Source organism: Balaenoptera physalus (assembly GCF_965194825.1).
Source record: "Balaenoptera physalus genome assembly, chromosome: 7".
NCBI lineage: Eukaryota > Metazoa > Chordata > Mammalia > Artiodactyla > Balaenopteridae > Balaenoptera > Balaenoptera physalus.
In genome coordinates, this window is record NC_138886.1 from 54525962 (window position 1) to 54546878 (window position 20917).

Consider the following 20917-nt stretch of genomic DNA (forward strand, 5'->3'; position numbering starts at 1 on the left):
CTGTCCACTCATTTTCATCTCAACTGCCACTATCCTTGTCCAGGTCTTCATTAAATCTTGCAAAAGTGCATACCATCCTAACTGGTGCAATTGCTTCAGACTCCTCCATTAACTTATTGTACCCTCCCCTCCATACTTCAATTCACCATCTGTACAATCAGACCACCGCTTGTCGAAGTCCTGCTTTAACATCTCTAGTTGCCTCAAGGGAAAGGAGCCTATCTTACCATTTTTGTATTCACAAGTATTTATCAAAATATCAGACACACAATAAATGCTGGGTAAGTAGGAGTCGATCCCCCAGAACATAAGAAGTATAGATTGCTCTTAGTTAGGCAAAGTTTTGGGGGGCATTATAATTAAAGCCAGGTGAAACAGTCACTAGGCATCCTGCATTTCTTTTGGCTCATAGGATCTTTTTTTTAACAGCTTTATTGAGGTATAATTGAAATACAAAGAACTGCACATATAATAATATGGACAACTTGATGAATTTGGACATATGCAAACACTCATGATACCATCACGGCAATCAAGGTAATAGACACGTAACACACTTCCCAGAGTGTTTCCTTGTGTCCCTTTGTGGGAGTTTTTTGTCTTTCTTTTTTCCTTTGGTCATCAGGAAGTCTTAATTTCAGAGAATCAGTGAAATTTATGGAGCTTCTCCCTAGAAAAATTCATTTTACGTAATTTCTGGGATTTCATGAACTTCCTAAAACCCACTCCTCCATGTATTCCATTATGGTCCATGGATCCCAGGTTAATAACCTCTGAATAGAACCAAATATCACAGGTTCAAGTTTGATTTTAATCCCCTCTGGTTTGGGTCTCAGCTTCCTTTCCCTCATTTGGATCTTTTTTGCTCCATCATCCAAACAACCATATGACCTAGAAAGACTAGCTATAGTCATCACTAAAAGAGGACTTCACCTACAAGAATATTCAGTTCTCACAAAGAAAAATATTTCCAAGGACACTGTTGTTCTGTTGTCATTCACAATAGACCGCCCTGGATTGTAGGTATGTGTAACAACACTGAAATGATTGCCCTTTCACCTCTGAGGCCCCGTGTTTGCCTTTCGAGATAGCTATGAAGATGGGGAAATGGAAAAACTAGGGGACCGTAACTTAAGCTAAGTCACAAAGCAATTCATAGCACTGCATAAAAGGAGCCCATACCTCCTGACGTCCAATCCAAACAGTACTCTGAGACATAGCCACCCGTCCAGTAACCACCATGAAAAGTTTTCACATTAGGCTTATCCAAGCCCTTGTGGGAAGTCAGCTGAAAATAAATCTTTAGAGCTCAGAGAGCCAAGACACAAACAAATAGAAACATATTACTCACGGATATCAAAGACAAAACTCAGTTGAATATGAAAAGGAAAGACAAGAGAGAACTAGCAGAGGAAGCAGTAATTGCAAGGGGAACCAGTACTTCAGAAGTGGAGACAGAGCAAAAACCCGAGGAGGGCCATGATGAGCTGGGTCATGATATTTGAGGACATTATGTTTAGGCAGCAGAAAGTCTGAGAAAAATGCTTCTATTCCAAAATCATTTTTATCAAGACTCCACAAAATCTAATAAGAGAAAAGGAAGGAGAAGCTTAGGTTTCTGTCAGTCAATGAATCAAAAAAACAATTTTCTAGGAAACATTTCTATAAAATAGCTCACTAAAGCACCTGTCATACGGTCCTCATTCCTTACATAGTTGGCCAGAGCTGGGCCAAACACTCTTATTTTTTTGTTCCAATTAAGAATTTTCAAGGGGGATAGAACAAAAACTACTTTGCCACATACGACAAAGAACTGTAATATAATCAAGAACAATGTAGAACTCCAAAGATCTCCCCATTTCTTTCAAATAATAGAATCTAAGACTTCACTCCTTAAGAATCTCTGTCAGTCACAAAGGAACTCCCAGATACCATGTTCCACAAGCACGCTCTGTGTGACTTTAATCACAGCATTTCTCCTACCATACCGAAAGCACGTATCTCCATGTCTTTCATTGGAATGTAATCTTTAGGAGGGCAAATTCAGATCTCACTTGTTTTTAAATCCCCAGAGCTCATGTAGGGCCTCACTTGCGCTACCTGTGCTGATTGCTCAGCGAACCACAAATGCTGACCATCTGAGTTGTTTTCTTAGGTGGGAGATAATAAGCTATGCTTTTCAATGTCTAGCATCCAGTCCTTCTAACGCCACTGCAATTGAGGAAAGGCTGCCAAAAAGTTTAATTACAACAAACTAAGATGATCCTGACATCTACTGCTGTGCTCTTAGTTAGCACCAGAATTATTTAAAAGACGCTCAAACAGAAAGGTACAGTATTTTAACTTAAGCAGTGCTTTAAAAAAATTTTCAGCTAATACAGTTTTCTCATTTCTAAAGTGGTCATTTGAATGTGTTCCTGACCATCTCACCTCAACAGGTCGCCCTCTTTAATCTCCATATCAACTCCCTCACTGCTTCCTTGCCTACATTTATGTTACTTATTTTCTGTCAATCTTTTTATTGTTGCTGGACTTCATCAAGACAATGTGGCTCTACGAGGACAGAGAATATGTCTGTCTTATGCACACTTGCATCCATGGGTCTTATCCAATGCATGACACACAGTAGGTGCTTAATAAATATTTGTTGAATGGAATAAATGAAATTACTTGAGATTGTATTTCTCAAGTAATTTACAGAAGAGTAGTTCGATGAGATGCTCTAGAGGAAAAAGAAGATTGTTTTGTTGGCCAAGTAATTTTGAACAATGCTTAATGTTATTTTCCCTCTGGAATATTGGTACATCCAAGGCTCTGAGAACTCTTGCAAGAAGGAAACCATTGAATATTTTTCAACTCAGCATTTCCCAAATTTATATAACAAAAAACTTTCTAAAAGAATTATCAGATAAGATCCTAAAGATAAGGATCTGATAAGGTTCTAAAGAACGTGCTTTGAGAAACACTGCTTTAAGGGCTAAAAAAGACACTGGGCTAGGCTCAGAGATGTGAATATTTATCTTTCTGTATTCACAAGGCTGAAAACAGTTTCTCCGTTATCTCCAGAAATGAACAGATGTTTTTTCTCACTAACTGTTTACTCTCATGGACAACCACCCCTACCCTACACTTTCCCACCCCCAAATGTGAATTCTCAATTCCTTTTTAAAAGCTCCAATCACCATGTAGCATCAAAATGTTCTCAAAAGCATAGCTGGTTTCATACTGTATCTACTTAAAATAGAAGCCTCCAGGCAACTGGTTTCAACTCCAAATCAGTATTATCAATCTGGGGTTAACGTGACTTTTTAAAATTTAAATTTAATTATTAGTTAACATCACTATTTTGAACCAAAATTGTTTGTTTTACAAAAGCATACCAAGCACCTTTCTTGAAATCCATTACCCTCAACTGAGACATCAAGACATTCAGGCAGGTAGTATGTCTCACCATCATTCTGAGGTGTAAAGTATGTAATTTGTCAGCAACAATTGTTAAAGTAGAAAACTTAATGTGACCCACTTAAAAAAAAACACACACACTAGTGTCCTTTTAATGTCATCCCTGTAATAGCATCACCATTACTCAAATTCCAATATGATTTCCTAAAGGTGAGAGGAAGAAGGGGAGCTACCAGTACATCTTGAAATGATATATCTGTAATATGTGCCTATGACTGACATTCCATTGAGAGTTGGAATGATTTTTAATTTATTCCTGAGCAGGAAAAAAAGGACTGAAGGAAGGAAGGCAGGAAGGAAGGGAGGGAGGGAGGGAGGGGGGATGGAAAGAGGATTGTCAAAATCTGGGAAGGCCTCTGATTGTGTACCCCATTTGTATATGCCATATGCCACGTAGATGATGACAGAAAACAACTGATAGAAAAGTGAGCCTCACTAGCTCTTTTATACATGCGTTCATTCAGGGGAAAATGTATTTTTTCACATAGCTTTTTTAAGATTCCAACAACTGCACAAAGCAAGGTGAGCCTATGTTGTATTTAATGAAATTGTTTATAGTTTTGAGTGCATATGGGGTGGTGGTGGCTCTGAACAGATTCCAAAGAATCATCAGTTCTACATGAAGAGAGTTGCATTAAATAAGCAGCTCTATTTTAGCCAGAAAGCTATATAAAGCTGTTCCCTAAGTAGGAAATATACATACGTGTTGCATTCACGTTATGCTTGCTTGGTTTAAAACAGCCCACATAGAGGTCACAAAAGTGAAAGTTATCAACCATGGTGGGTCAAAGGTGAATGTTTAACAAACATTCAACAAATCACACCCAAAGTCTGGCATCTTTGTGGAAGTGTGAAATGGATGAAAGATTCATGTCATCTCTAACTTCTGGCCCAGCATTCTTCGCATTCACTTTTAAAAAGTCCATGTTGGTAGCAGGCCAGAGTTGAAGGAAACCTCCTTGTTTATGGCACTTCCAAGGTGAAAATGAAAAATTCTGATAAAGCTCACAGGCTTGAGGAAAATTTCAAGTGGCTTATTGCCTTAGTTTTCTCTTATTTCAACACTCATTATCAGACAGAATTGAAGGACAGATTCTGTCTTTTGCTCTGCAAGCTAAATTCTATTCTCACTGGAGACCATAGCTGGTGACTTGAGTATTTTGCTGCTCATTTATCTGTGTAGCCCACTATTTAATGGACTCAAGATCTGCAAAGCACATTCGATGGAAGAAGTCTGCATGTCACCTGATGGGATGTGTGGGTGTGCACGCATTAGACAAAGAGAAAAGTTACGCTCTGCATGCAGTGAGCCAAATTATCCCAATTCTTTTGCATAGAGTTTTGTTTTTCTTCTTCTTTCTTTTCATAGCTTGAATAATATTAAGCTGAGATTTCAGGTTCTTGGTTTTCAGTAGGATCCAACAGGTGTGGGAAAAGGGCCACATGCCCATGACCATCACTTATGAGATCTCTACCCCTCCTAATAAATATTTGTCTTATGGGTGAGGATGTCTTGTCACTGGCCATGATTTCACTGTAGGACTTCATAAAGCCGGCCATGTTAAGACCAAAATAATGTCATTTAGTGTCTAGGGGGAGGCTAAAAAGAGGATTAGAGGCAGGCAGGCAGGGTATATTAAACAAGTCCATGACTAACAGGGTGTGACAGAAAAGGGTTTTATTCTTTTCAACAAAACAATTCCCTAGGGCTGGGACCATTACTCCACAGTGCCTTTATCACCTTGGAATTTTTATGGTTATTTTTGATGAATTCACATTTTTGTAAAGGCTTTTTGAAATGATGCCAGTTTTCAATTTTTAATTAAAGTCATAAATAATCTTAATTCTGCCTTAAAAGGGTTATTGTTTCTTACTTTTTTTTATTATTGCTGCCAGGAAATATTTCAAATACCAAGCCCTGATGTGAATAGCACTTAGAACCTCTCCCAGGTCTAGTAACAACATTGTACCATGTAAATACTACACACCGTATACCAGCACAAGGTTTGAAAATGTGGATTGATTGATTTCAGGTTTATTAGCACTGCTTTTCCTGGGAGTGACATTTCCCCTTTTTATTGGATGGAGCAACTTTCATCATTTTAATTTCCACAAATTAGTCCATTACAGATCCACACAGGATTTTTTAAATCTTCAGATTAAAAGGACAGGTTAAAATTTGGAAAGTAAACACAGTAACTTGTCACTAAGGACTAAGCAATGAACGTCAGAACATCAGCCAAATCCAATTCAACCACGTGCAGGAAAAAGAGTGAATGTCAAAAGCTAAATCACTGGAGAGATAATACCTCATTTTACATAAGACAAAATTAAGAGAATATTGTAATATTTGACATTAGATTATAATACTGCTCCTTGAAAGTATATCCTTGTTAGCTGGATTGCCTGTTGAAGGCTGTCTGCAAATTGTTTATAAATTTGTATTCTGTAGTCTTAAGATCTGATTTTTAAATTAGTGCTTCAAAAATCTTTCACATAATCAAAACTACTCTTCCTTTATAAAGAGGTTGAAACACACCGTGTTTGAACAACAGAAACCATTAGTAACTCCTAAAAATATCCCATTATGTTTTCATACCCACTGTCAACCTAGGTTACCCTTTTAAGCTGAATATCATATTATTGCTTACTTGTCTACATGTGAGACTTACATTCTGTCGTGTCCGTGACAGTTGTTATTCTCTGTGAAGGTGCTCTTCAATCTTACGATAGATTGGCTATTACAGTAAAACCTCATACATTTCGGACAACTTGGAGGTGGAGAATGGTCAGATTTAGGGGGAAGAAACTCTCAGCAAGAAGGTTTATTTATTTATTTTTTAACAAACACAACTTATTACTTCAAGTTTATAAGACATACACGGATAATGACAAAAACCATTAGACAATGGTCCTCCTAAACAGTTAACAGTATGCAACAATGGTGTGTTATTTTAAGAATATTAAGCATCCTCCTTACAACTTTATGTATATTATTAATTCACTTAGCAGTTCCTTTGCTGTTTTAAAATACAGGAACAGGGCTTCCCTGGTGGCACAGTGGTTGAGAATCTGCCTGCTAATGCAGGGGACACGGGTTCGAGCCCTGGTCTGGGAAGATCCCACATGCCGCGGAGCGACTAGGCCCGTGAGCCACAACTACTGAGCCTGCGCGTCTGGAGCCTGTGCTCCGCAACAAGAGAGGCCACGATAGTGAGAGGCCCGCGCGCCGCAATGAAGAGTGGCCCCCGCTTGCCGCAACTAGAGAAAGCCGTAGCACAGAAACGAAGACCCAACGTAGCAATCAATCAATCAATAAATCAATAAATCTTTAAAAAAAAAATAAAAAAATAAAAAATAAAATAAAATAAAATACAGGAACATATCCAATCCATGTTGAATGATCATCTATTATCATCTCTTGATAATGATCATCTGTTATCAGTTTATTGGGATTCCAATTAAAGAGACCTAACTATATTTATAGAGAAAAAAATAATTTTAACAATTGACTTACAAGAGTGGGTTTGTATGCCATTAAGAACATCTATTTTAAAAAAAAGAATATCTATCAAATCCTTCTGACTGGCCATTTTTCTAACTCACAGCAAAGAGGTCAAATTGTTTCCATATATGAGCTCTCAAGTGGCATTGTGCTAACACCTCTCAAGGAAGAAAAATCTCAAGTAACAAAGAGATTATAGAGCATTTCCCAACATAAAAGCGTTAAATCCCTATAAATCATAAAAGAATGAAAGATTCTAGTTAACTAGAAGCCATGGTGATCTGAAAACCACGGCCATAGGGTTTAATCACACCATGGGGTTCAATCACTTGAAATAAGCAGAGTCTTAAACTTCCCTTAAATTTGTTATGAAGGGCCCTTAAATGAATCAGGTACCCATCTGAACACAAATGAAACACTCAAAAAGCCAAGGTCAGGTCAACATATTTTCTGCCATGATCAGAGGATACTTTTTGGTCCAAAAATTTACAAACTCAGTTATTAGAAAATCCTTGAAAGGCAGTAAGCTCCTCGTTTCTCAAGGTGTTAAAGCACAGCATGGTCAACCACTTGCTGGAGATTTTATGAGGTCAGGAGAATAAGTCAGGTGGGTTGGCAGATTGATCTTTAACATTTCTTCCAAATCTGAGAGACACTATAATTTCTATGAACTTTGAGAGATGCACTAAGCCCTCATTGATGTCAAAGTAATTTTAGGTTCAATTCCTTTCTCAGACTTTCTTACGTAATACTTATTAAGGAACGTGTTTTTTTCTAAGCTTAAAGGGAAGAATGCTCTATACTTACCCTACCTGCTTCATCAGACGTAATTATTTTAGCCAATTGATATTTTATGAAAAAGCACTTATCTCCAGAAAGGGTTTTTGTTGTGCTGTTTTTCCCAATTCAATTTTCTTTAGCTATTTAGACTTAATTTTGTTACTTTCCAGTTTAGGTGACTTTCACTAATTTCCTCTAATTCCTATTATACAAACCCTCCCCAGAAATTCATATCTGGTTACATCAGTTATGAAAATCACAGCCTTGCTACTACTTCATGGACGACTTCTCTACTCAGAGTCTAAAACATACCTTGAGAAGTATGAGAATTACCAACACCCTGCAGAAGCTCCCAGTACTGCAAGAGGAATTTAAATGTGCTTGTCCTGGCTGGATAAATTCTCTTTTAAAATTACCTTTTTCCTTGCTTGCTGATCTTTGGAAGAATGTGCCTTCACATGCTTTCTTAAGGAACTTGGGTCTGTGTAGCGTTTGGTGCATCCTGGAATTTGACAAGCATAAGGTTTCTAAATAAGAAAGAAAGAAAGAAACAGCTGTGGTTAAATCATAAAGGTAACTGGGGAAGGTTTACTCAAAGACTACCGACTTCAGAGCATGAACTGTTACCAACTGACTGACGTGAAATGCTATGTAATACTCATGCATTTTAATTAGAAAGCCCGGTAAGTTTGCATCAAGGCGAAGAGAAGAGTAAACTTTCAAGAAACAAAGAGATGGCTTATCTTTGAAGATTTTTAAGAGACTGCTACAGAATGCACTCTTACCACGAAACCTCCTGTGGCATTTTTCAATATGGAAATTATTAGTATCTTCAGTCATACTTACAGTTATGTTCCCCTGAAAACAATCTTTGGTACTGTCAGAAATTAGGAAACACATACTCTTAGAGTTCAGGTATAAAGAAGCTGTAGAAAAGTCCAGAAAAGACTGGGAATGTTTCAGAAGAAACCTGATTCAGAAAGAGAGAGGGAGAAAATTAAAAGGGAAAATTAGTGGAAAGTGAGTAAAAGACAGTAGGTTTCAAACAACAGACACATGAAAAATCAGCCAGAGAAGCATTAATATTATTAGTAGTAGAGGAGTCCTGGTGTTAACCCTGGGTTAAGTGAATAAGCCCTTGGTTGAGCATGATGAGAACACAAGTTTTGGCTACTCCAATTCCCCCATGCGCCTGAGAGATGTAAGGTGTGGAGCCTAAGGCAGAGTCTAGAATCTTTTATTTTTGTGTCCCTGGTGATTGGTAGATGCTAATTAGGAATGATGAATTAATGAATGAGAGCACTACACATTGATTCAAATTTTAGCAACTATTCCTATTGTAACAATGAAATTCAAACCAAAGGTTTGGGAATGCGGCTTTTAAGTTGTAGAATAAATAAAAACCTGCTTATCCTAAGAACGGAAAAAAATCACAAGATTAACTGCGTTTATAAGATGTATTAACAGTCACTCATCTACTTAGTATCTCATCAGGTGACATATTAAAGCTATGCCTGCATGAGGTGAAGTGTAAGGAAGAGAATTAAAACCCTGTCTCTACAATAGAATTCTTGCTTTAGAAACCTGCTATTCTGTTGACCCCACCTCCTCAAAAAAATCAGATTTTTTTCCCTATTGTTTATATTTTGCTCCTGTTTTCATGCACTTGCTTGTCATTTTGTAGGCCAACATATATGTGGATTATATTATTTGCCCTGCAGGAAGCCATATATGTGATTCACTTTTTTTGTTGCTACTGTTAACCATTTTTGATTCCAAGAACAAGGTAAAGTCATGAACATATAATTTAGTTTGATACTCCAAATGTGAATTCTAAGGTTGATTATCTGATGTGTTTGCTCATCGACTGACTGATTGATTGAATGAGTAAATCACCCAGCAGCTCTTTTGCTCCCATAACACGCTGGACACTGTGTTACATATCAGGGATCTAACAATGAACAATGGATGAACCAGCCTCTCAATATGTCACAGTTTCTGCAAAATGATGAGCCAATTATGGGCTGAAGTCACTTGCCAAGGAAGTTTCCATTGGGTAAACAAAGGTTTCCTTTAACCTGGGAATCTTTTCTGGGTTCACACAGCTTTCTTGCCCTAGTCTTCCCTATCCTGCCCTGGTGTTATGGGGGCAATTAGTCAACATCTTTATTGGCAGTCATGCTGTGACCACATAAGCTCATGTTTTGAGCATTAGAGATGTTGCATGTAAAAATCTTTGGGAATATTAACATGTTATATAAATCGATGCCATAATTATCACAATAGTCACCATTGCTTGGGTTAGAAAGATAAGAAATGGGTAATGTCATCTTGTATTTGATTTTGAGATATCACTCTCTCCCCTGCTATCAGCCACCTGGGATCAGTATGCCAAAAGGGCAACATCAGGGGATGGTCTAAGTGGTACTGGTATGCTGGTCATTTTAACTCAGATTACCTGAGCTTTAAATGGCATGTTACACTTCATCAAACTATATTCTTCATTATTTTCCATTTGTACTGTAAAACTATTTCCCCTGTTGAGATACTAAGATGCTAACAGAGAAATGAATTAATAACACTTTTCAGGGTTAGAATTATGAACTGAGTAATTTTTATGGGGAAATCATTTTCCTATAAGTAAAGAATCCATTTAATTGAAGAAATACTTTATCCAAAATTCTGACAGCATTAGCATAAGGAGTACTTAATGAAAGGGAATGGGGACCTAAATTTAAATAATAAATTCTACAAGCAACTACAGTTTCCTTCTTTAAATAAATGTTTAATTTCTTAAAATTGCAAAAGATTTTAGAAGAACTTACCAATTTGTTAAATGCAATAAAAATTTAAACAGAAGGTAGTTTGGACTTCAAAGGAAAAATGATGGTTTTAAAAGATTTAATAGAGAAATAATTAAAAAAAATAAAAATAGCTAAGTTTTAAAAGCTACTGCATTGAACTTAATCATGAAATTATTATCTTAGGTAGCTTTCCTCAAAAGTTTTTAAAAGGGATATATATTTTTTAATTCAAAATGATTTTAGAAAATGCTCTTAGTTTGATTAGCTAAAATTAGCTCCAAGCAGAGAAGGGTATTGTAGAACCATAACACTTAGCCTTACAATAGTTCTTTCAAACTATAGATAACTAGCTAGAGAAGAAGCAATTTCTCAAGACAATCTTGTCTCATGAATGTTCATTCTTCCATGATAAAGTTTAATGACAAATTGGAAAATTTATTAGATTCTACCAAGACCATTTTAGACATACAGAATAGGGCATTTTAACATAATTCATTCTTTTTTTTCCTATTCTACCTTTAAAAAATACTGCTATTCACCAAATTTATTCATTTAATATTCCATTCTTTTGGTCCTAAAATCACTGAATTCAATTCAGCTATAGCAGAAAGGGTCCATCTTACACCCATATTACTCTAATTATATTTCAGATATTTACTAGGCAAACCATCACATTTATATATATATCAGGAGGTAATTCTGTTTAGAAAGGTTATGTGACATATAGCTAAAATGACTTCTATCAATATGACTAATAGAGACTAATATAAAATTTAATAAATATGTCAGCTATAACATCAGAAGAATCTTAAATATGTATGAGAAGGTGTGTAGAAATAACAGTATCTTTTAAAAATTCAAATTCTGGTGTAGTTTAATAATAGACATCAGAATGTTAACACTGAAAAAGTACTGTCATGAATACATTACTTGCAAGAAAGTGGGATAAGAGATCTGTGATGTGTATAATACATTTATCCTGATGGCTTTGTTAAGTGAACTAAAATTACATATAATCTACCTGGCCTCATGTAAAGAAAATGGCATCAAAACCTGAGAAATGCAAAGGAAGACGATCAACATAATTTAGAAAATAAAAGACAGAGTCAAGGAAAGGGTATTAGCAAATGAACAGAATGTTTCAGCACTAAGAGAGTTAAGGTTTATGTCAATGGATATGTGGCTGTTAACACATAGGAAGCGTGATGAAACTGAACCCTTGGGAAAGATTTGCAGATTCTTTTTAGATCACTTAAAGGTGAAAATACCAGGTGGTTTCTAAAGCAAAAGGCTAGGTTCACTTTCAAAAATCATGCCAGTCTCAAAGTTCTTATGTCAAGAAGAAAAGAACCAGGGTAAGAAAAAAAGTGCTTCTTATTTCTAACAATAGCGTATCTTATCTATCTTAGTATGTCTTGATATCTGAACACTTACTTCAATGTCCAATCTCTAGGAGTCATTCTCTGTACTAAAATCTACTATACGACAGCCCCTAAAGTGCCTTTGCTTTGTATACAGAGGTAACCAAGGAACCCCCTTTGTCCCAGGCAGCTGTAATATTTAGGATAACTTGTGACTACAGAAAAATGGAAAAGAAAGAACCAAACAGGGCCCCTTCTGGCTCTTTACCAGGTTTCACTGCTGCCCTTGGCACTCTCCCTATAACCTGCAGGTCATAAAGCAAACACCTTCACCGTCCCACTGTCAAATGGGCACTTCCGCACACCGGGGCTTGGGGCTGGAAGCTGGAAAGCTCCTGCCGTTCTTACAGTGTCCAGATGTGTCCTCTGGTGCTTGGCGCGGTCACTGGAGTTACTGAACGCCTTCTGACAGCCCGGATGCTGGCACAAATACGGCTTCTCGCCTGTGTGGCTCCGCAAATGAATCTTGAGATTTTCGAGCCTTGAGAAGGCCTTCTTGCAACCTTCAAACTGCAAAAAAGAAAACAATTTTTGGTTGTTGAGAAGGCCCTTGAATGTTTGGGGTTGGGGGACAGGAAAAATAAATGTCCTTAGTTTGTACTTAGCCTAAAACAAAAAAATAAAATGAAATACAAACAGTAACAATATTACTTCTAAAAAGATCCGTATGTTTATGTGAACTGCATTTTTCCACTGAATATACATGCCACTTTCCATACCAGATTTGGGTCCCAAACTGATTTCTGTGATTACTTATGTCAGAGAAAATTTGCTGTGAGCCATCTGGCTCAGTTAATAAAAATACAGTGATGCGTGCCTTAAAGGTTTGTTAAAAAATTAACACACTTTTCCATTTCCAAATTGGTCTAAATTGAAAGAATCAGGAAGGAAGAAACTTTTTACAACTAATAAACTAACAAAAAAAGAGTGATGTATGAGAAAAAAAAGTAAATAGAATATCCAAGAGTGAGAGATGAAAAGGACATGTGTCTGCTGAATCATTAAGATCATAAACTTTCTTAACTCTATCTTAAGTGGTTTTCAACTCCCAAGAGCGAACTTGTTAATATATAGGGTGATGCCAAGCCTAATGAGATAAAGTTTTTAACCTGCTTTTAAAAAGGAACTGGAAGACAATTCATTTAGTGCTAAATCATATTCCAAATAAAGTTATAGTTTTATTTCTATTTTTTTAGGAAATTTTGTTACCTGGTTCTTAAAGAGAAGAGCTGAAAATAAAAAGTTGAAGATCTCAAGAAATGCTTCATTGGTTTGTCAATAGTATTTATTGATGGTAATATTTACTTACTGTCTTCTGTGGGCAAAATATCAGCTACTATTAGAGGGTCAAAGTGATTTCAATCCTTGAAGTGACAATCTAATAGAAAATTTGTTAGAGAAAGCCTATACATGAAGCATAAATGTGAGATGGGCATTTATCCTTTAACTCTTTCTTTGATGCTAAGCCCCAGAATATTATGTCCTTTTGACAATTTTAATGTCATTAGAGTTCCCAATGCAAGGAAAACTGCAATTAAAATACTATCAGGGGGTTTCCCTTGTGGCGCAGTGGTTGAGAATCTGCCTGCCAGTGCAGGGGACACGGGTTCGAGCCCTGGTCTGGGAAGATCCCACATGCCGCGGAGCAACTAGGCCCATGAGCCACAACTACTGAGCCTGCGCGTCTGGAGCCTGTGCTCCCCAACAAGAGAGGCCGCGATAGTGAGAGGCCCGTGCACCGCGATGAAGAGTGGCCCCCGCTTGCCACAACTAGAGAAAGCCCTCGCACAGAAACAAAGACCCAACACAGCCAAAAATAAATAAATAAATAAGTAAATTTTAAAAAACTATCAGGGACTTCCCTGGTGGTCCAGTGGTTAAGCCTCTGCGCTTCCAATGCAGCGGGTGCGGGTTTGATCCCTGGTTGGGGAACCGAGATCCCACATGCCGCGGGGCGTGGCCAAAAAAAAAACCCCAAAACTATCAGAACAAAACATAATATGTTTATTGCAATTAAGAAACCTCACTCCTTAGAGAGGAATGTGGGGCTGGTGGGGAGAACAGAAGTAAAGAAGGGTAAATAGAAGATGGTTTTTATTAAAAATTAGCAGGTATAACTTAAGCTTACTACAAGAAATGCTATAAAATTCCTTGGTTCTCTTACTTATTACAACAGATGAGTACATTGTCCATGAAGGGATGACCCAGAGTTGGCCAGGTTTTGGTTATTTGAATTTTCACCTTTAAGTAAAGGATGAACTAAGGAGGAAGAATAATCAAACATGTCACAACTCCATCTATTTAAGTTGTCCAGATTTTGCATGCTGGAGTATTTTAAGATATTTATGAAAGTTGCACTTATTTTTGATTGAGAGTTATACATGTTTCACAGACATATGTTGGTTTATTTCAATTTTGATATTTTGCTTAAAATAATTTTGGTGTTTTCCTGATTTCTATTTCACATAAAAATAAATTTAGCCCGAACAGAAGATGATTGCTGACGAAGAGTGAAAGGCATATAATGTTATATCGCTAGAGGGAGAGGGGAATTAAGTGGTTTATTTCTGCAGGTTTTCAAGTGGGTCTCAAATGTGAGAATAAAGGGGCTCAAAGATAACCCCCAATTCATGGCTAAGAGGCCTCTGCCAACCAAACCTCTGTTTTTAAGGTTCACTCTGAATGACAACTCAGTGCAAACTTCTGGAGCTCAGTTTATTTGTCTTAGAATCACCTGGTAGACCACACTTAAGTCTAAAATGAGCTGTGGTTTTGGACACATCAAGCCTGTAGCCTAGTTCCTAGCAAGGCTGTTTTGTAGGGTGGGCACCATTCTGGGGCCAGCTCCAGGGATGCATACCCAGACCTGAGTAGGCCCCAACACCCACTCCCTTCTATAGTCACCCTAGCTCTTGGTCAGAGAGAACGCTGCATTGTCTCAGCACCAACATGGGAGTGGAGAACCACTTTAGAATAGATTAATGAGGTTTCTGTGAGCACCAGACAGATAAGACCCCTGGATCTACCACAGAGTGATTAGAAGGGATCCCAAACATGTCCTAGAACTAATTCCAACTGCCCACTTCATCAGATGTAAACTGAATGCAGATTAGCATTTCTAAGGTCTCTCCAGTTAAATGTCCATGTAAATGTCCAGTTAAACTCAGCTAATTGCTAGTATTATTGTTAACAGAAGTAATGATCAAAGACCAAAGAGCTTGCTGCATTCCAAGCAAATCAGTGAAAAGTAGACTATAGCTCAGAACATCCTGACCATTTTTTAAAAATAGCAAAGATGGAGGAAAATATGAGCACCCAGACTGAAAATGACAACAAAAAGATTATCAGTAAAATCATGAAAATCCAACTGATCTCAGATGTTTCCTCTGTAACAAGAAAGGCCAGAAGACAAAAGTATTAGTAGTACTTGTACTAGCATTATACAATTTTCAGGAGAAAAGAGTAAGAGTGAAGGGATTTGACCACACTGAGTCATATGAATAAAGCCAAGAACAAGGCAACCCCATGTATTCAGGGGCTCATAATAAGCATCACCCACTCACTCTTATTGAAGAAATTCACTGGGAAGAAACCATGAACGCCAAACCAATAAAATCCAGCACCGAAGAACTGACAAATGGCTTCATGGGGGTGTGCCTAACACCCAACCCATCACAGGAGTATGCAGAGAATCACACCTGATTGAACGTGCCACACTAACAATTCTGCAAGAAGAGAAATTAGGTGCTGTTCATTTCTCTAAAGGTGTCTGGATGAAACTTGAAAGCAAATGATTTCATAATGAATCATTATCATTCATTATGGGAATAAACCTGTAATTCAACACAAGAATTTCCTCTCCCTCAGGCAATTTTACCCCAAGATTTATAAGTTCAATTAAATGCCAATGCATTAAAAATAAACTAACATTTAGGTAGAACTACACAAGAGTGTTACAAAATACAGCTAAACTGGATGTTTTGGGTGTTTGAGTAAATGGCTGCTTTGTTTTCTACTTATATTTTTTCGTGTTTTCAAAATCTTTAATGAGTCTCACCTTGTAAAGGAATATCTAAACATAAAGGTAAGCCGGAACCATAGAAGAGTTTCCTTGAATTTGACCACATACTTTCTCATCAAGATTCCTGAAGTGCAAAGTCTATCCTGAGATCTAAGGTCCAAATTGTCACCTGACTGCTTGTGTCATTGCCACGAACCAACCTCTACACAAAAATTGACCAATATCTTAGTCCCTGGTCATCCCCTTCCTTGACTGCCTGTAGAGCCAGGTACCTAAGGCCCAGTGACACACAGCTGGGTCATCAGGCCTGAAGTTGCCCGTGGTTCAAACACAAGCCATATACAGGAAGACGAGAGGAAAACAACAAATAAACAGACTCTCAGAATCCAAGGGGGTAGCAGAAGGAGGAAAAGTGGAACAAAAAGAGAGACAAATGCAGAATGGTAATACGGGAGGGAGTGGTGGTGGGAAATGGGTCTGGTACACATTAGTAACTTTATCTAAATAGCATTCTTTTTTTCCCCCTGACCAATACTGAGTAAGCCCTATGAGCATGGCACTATGTGTTAAGCAATGAGAGGAACAAGATGACCTCAAATTTTACTCATGGGAAGATGGAAGCAAGATCAGTGCATATGGCTGGACAGGTCACACACTGGTGAACCTTGAGCAGTGACTCTCAGAGACACGGTGTGTGGACCAGCAGCATCGGCATACCCTTGGGAACTTGTCAGAAACACAAATTCTCTGGCCCAACCCCAGACTTACAGAACAGAAACCTGGGGGTGCGGGCCCAGACATCTGAGTGTTAAGGGGCCCTCCAGGAGATTTGGATGCTACAGTGTGAGTCTGGAATGCCATTCATATTGTAATCACTGTTGATGTTCTTAAGAAAATCTCCTGACAGAAGTAAAGTGTCTTGCAGAATTCACTCATTTCTAATTGGGACAAGAGTCATATGGGCTTGCAGCAGCCCTGGACTGAAAAGAAACATCTCCACCCCAGGATAAAGCAGGGTTATCTCCATTTGCACTGCAAATGAGACAAAATTCCAGAATGCCAATGTCATACTAGAGATTCTTTAAACTCCTGATTATTTAATCTGTTGCCAAGCAGATGTCTAGTTCTGAAACAGGTATGCCTAACAGTTCCCTCAGTGGCCTCCTGACCAACAAAACATCCCATGTTTCTAGCGCCTACTACATTTCACCGTTGAGAACAAGCACTGAAGGGGAGTCATCATTTTCCAATCGCACATTTCAGTGGCTTTACAGACACCTGTAAGAACAATGCATGAAACTGTAAGCAACAGAATTTTAAATCTCATGCGGTTTTGAAAATACTGCATTGTATGAAGCCTCACTCTGAGAAAAATCTCTTTAACTCTGAGGCTGTTTTCAAGTAACAAACCTTAATTAAAAAGTATAAGTTACCTCAAATCCAGAGACCCTTAGCTTGCACCACTTTGTTAATTTAGGAGATTATTTCATATTTAAAGGATCACAACTGGTCTGTAATCACCATCTCTCTCTCTCTCTCTCTCTCTATATATAGGCTTGATTACAGATTGTTGACATTAAGTGGCATTAAGATGACCTTTGAAATATTACTTTCCCTTTCTATTAGAGGCTTTTATGTAAGGTTTTGAAAATGAAAGACTCATTAGACACCATTAAAATAGGATTTATTCCATATGTGTAACCAGTAATCAAGTAGAATATTACTCCCTCCCCTAATCAGCAATTTAGAGTGTTGAGAAGCACAAGTTCGTATTCAAAGCAGTAATAACAGCAAACCTTTCCTGATCAGGTTTCTATACCATCACTAGTGTCAACAAAACCAAAACAGAAAGGAGTCTATGATGCTGGACATGCTTTTTAAAAATATACATTTGATTTCAATTAAGGCTCAGTGTTTACGACCCTTGGAAGAATAAGCTTTTACAATTTCATCAGTCAAGACCAATTAATCCCATTAGTGACAGCTGATACTGTGTCATGCTGTGCAGCGCTGGGGACTGACTGATGAATTATATGCTAGTTTACATCTTCCAGGTACAGCCCAAAGACAACAGAGATGAAAGGCATTTGTGGAAAGGTCAGCAAATATTTATAACACTGTGGATATAGTCAAGATGACTTCCACAGTAAGCCCAAGAGTTCAAGTCCCTTGAATCATGGACATACCTGCAAAAGGTATAAATGAAAGATGGCTTCTTCTGTGACGCAGAAAGAGGGGGCCAAAGGCACGGCTGAAGGCCCAGAGCCACCTCACACATCTGAGAAGAGGTGAGAAATCTGACTCATGTGTTCAGCTGAGATTTATAAGTTTCCTTCCAGGACAGTGCTTCATCTATATGTGCTCATAAGTCACTTGGGCATCTTATTAAAATACAGATTTTGATTCAGTAGGTGTGGAGTAGGGCCTGAGATTCTGCATTTCTAACCATCTCCTAGGTCATACTTCTAAATGTTGAATGTTCAAAGATTCCATTTTGAGAAAGTAAGGTTCTAGGGATCATGAAACCACCCTCAGGTTGAACATGTACAGTTTGATGGGATTTAAAGGAAAAAAAAGAGATAAAATTAAAAAAGAACTAGAGCAAGAATAAAAAAGTAAAGGGCTTACTTTTGATGAACCAAACTATTGCCACTTTGTCCTTAAGAGTACAGAAGAGTAAAGTCTAATTGTTAAACTTAGGTTGGGAAGAGAATAGAAAGTGTTGTCTGGGGGAAGAAAAGCAGAAGAAAAGTCAGGAAAAAAAAAGGACAAGAAATCAAAACAGAAAGACTGCAGAAGCACATTGGGACAATCTGATCTTGTTTCTCCTTCAGTCTCATTCGCATTTGGACATACGGCTTGCCTCGTGCCACCCTGTGGTCTCTGGTCCCAGTGCATTCTTACTAGGACTGGATGCTCCAGCAAATCTTAATGTTTACCACATCAGTTTGTATAAAGTGTTACATAAAGGGAGAAAAAGAAAATAATTCAAATGTTTTGAGGCTTTTAAAAAGTTATCTAGTTCATGAATTTATTACACTGCATAATATGGAGTTCCTTCCTCTCCATGCTTCATTCAGACTATTAATTCTGTAATGAGGATGGAGAAGATGTCTCTGCAGGTTCTCACTTTGTGATTTTACTCATGTTTTCATCACCTTCTCATCCATAACGGAAGAAGGTACCCACAGAAAACGAGTTTCTATGTTTCCTTTTGGTTGTTAAAGGTAATATCTGATTTTAAAATATTTCCAAGTTCTACCAAGAGAAGCAGTGGCCTCACTGGAAAATTATTTAAAATTGTGGTAGGGTAACCCTGGTTAATTTGATATTTCTCTTTACTTCAAGGAAATCAGTGCACTCTAAAGTGATTTTCCAAAGATTCCAAATATCTAAATAGATTTGCACTTGCATTTCCTAGGACAGCCTTCAAAGTTTCCCAGTCCCTTGGCTTGGCTGGGGCAGCCAGAGTGGGGAAGAGACTCTGACACTTTGGCCTCAATGAGTCAACCACTTCAGTGCGTGCCACTCATCTGGCATTCTGAAGTGGCCTACTGTACTCATTTATCCAGATTTTCTGGAACTATTAAAATTTTGTAGAATTAATATAAAACCCTTTCTGTAATGTTTTCCCAAACTGTAATAAAGAGATCCCAGTTACTATGTTTCTCCTTCTTATTCTAGTGTACAAAATGAATCTGTTAACTAGCTCATAAATGCAACTTCCTGGCTTGTTGTGCTTCTTGTTTTTGATTAAGAAATCTGTATAAAACAAAGGTTACCTAAATGGGCAGTATGTATGTGTTTCTTATTGGTTTAAGGCAATTTGTTGTTTTTTAACATTTTGGGTCATGGGCAGCAGCTGATCTTTAAAAGGACACTCTAAATGAGGTGGCAAAATAAATAAGGGTGTAACATAAAAATTGAAAATGGAAAAAATGTTTTGGAGAAGCCACATGACAATGTAGAGAGAAATATGTTATTTTTGTGCCAACATTTGAACCATATTAAATTTTTATGGAAATTATCAAGTGTCTGGTTTATAAAAATTGAAAGGAGCTGGGGATAAATGGAACCTCATCAGGGGCATTATATTCACAACTGGAAAAAGAATACTCCACAGTGCAACACTGATATTTAAAACATATCATATGGCTGTCTCCGGTTATTCAACAAATATAAAGTATCATATATTATTCATGTTGTGTCAATACAATGCCAGAAAACTACAATTTCAAGCAAATAATTATTCCGTGAGTGGGTAAATAATGGAAAACTGGTTGTTTGGGGGTTGTTTAAACATAACAATAAGTTGCCTGAATTTTGTTGTTGTTGTTGTTTATTAGCATTGATTTCATGCAGTCTGAAAATACATATCCACTAGAGCATGTATCCTTCAGAGGTTCACGGTCAGACCTCAATAAATGCACTTTGATTACATGCCAGTAGAGCAGATATATTTAAGGCTATATCATTGGCCCTGAATAAATATACCTAAAAGAAATCAAACTATTTAATTTTCTGTGTATCTGTGTTTCTGACCACCACATAGTCATATACAATTCCATATACATGGATCTACCAAAGCACAGTACTTCTATGAAGTATATATAAAGTCTACATATAAAAGCAACTTTCATGTATTTTGCTACTCTATATTAAAGAAAACAATTTTTCCAATTTTTTAAGTATCAGTCTATATACTGATGGACCAGGGAATACTGAGTTTCTTGTACATTCAGCACTTTATAGGCTGTGTGGATGATACAAAAGAACCACCAGGCTCCATCCTACATTTTCTGCATTCACAGTACATTCCAGGAGATAGACATATACTCAGAACAAATTTTGAATCTGACCCAGCCTGCTCTAACACCCTCAAATTATTTTCTATATACTAACGGTGAGGAAAACAGAGACACCG

At 37.5% G+C, this 20917-nt stretch overlaps 1 protein-coding gene across 5 annotated transcripts in view; it reads right to left on the minus strand.

Moving 5' to 3' along the window:
• GLIS3 (GLIS family zinc finger 3) overlaps window positions 1–20917 on the minus strand; it is a 507022-nt gene that overhangs the window by 96172 nt on the left and 389933 nt on the right. For all 5 annotated transcript variants that reach the window (XM_082470893.1, XM_082470894.1, XM_082470897.1 and 2 more), the window contains 2 exons: window positions 12321–12482; window positions 8164–8274 (listed from right to left, as the gene is read on the minus strand). In XM_082470893.1, coding sequence (XP_082327019.1) covers window positions 8164–8274; window positions 12321–12482 — 273 coding nt within the window. The remainder of the gene's footprint in view (window positions 1–8163; window positions 8275–12320; window positions 12483–20917) is intronic.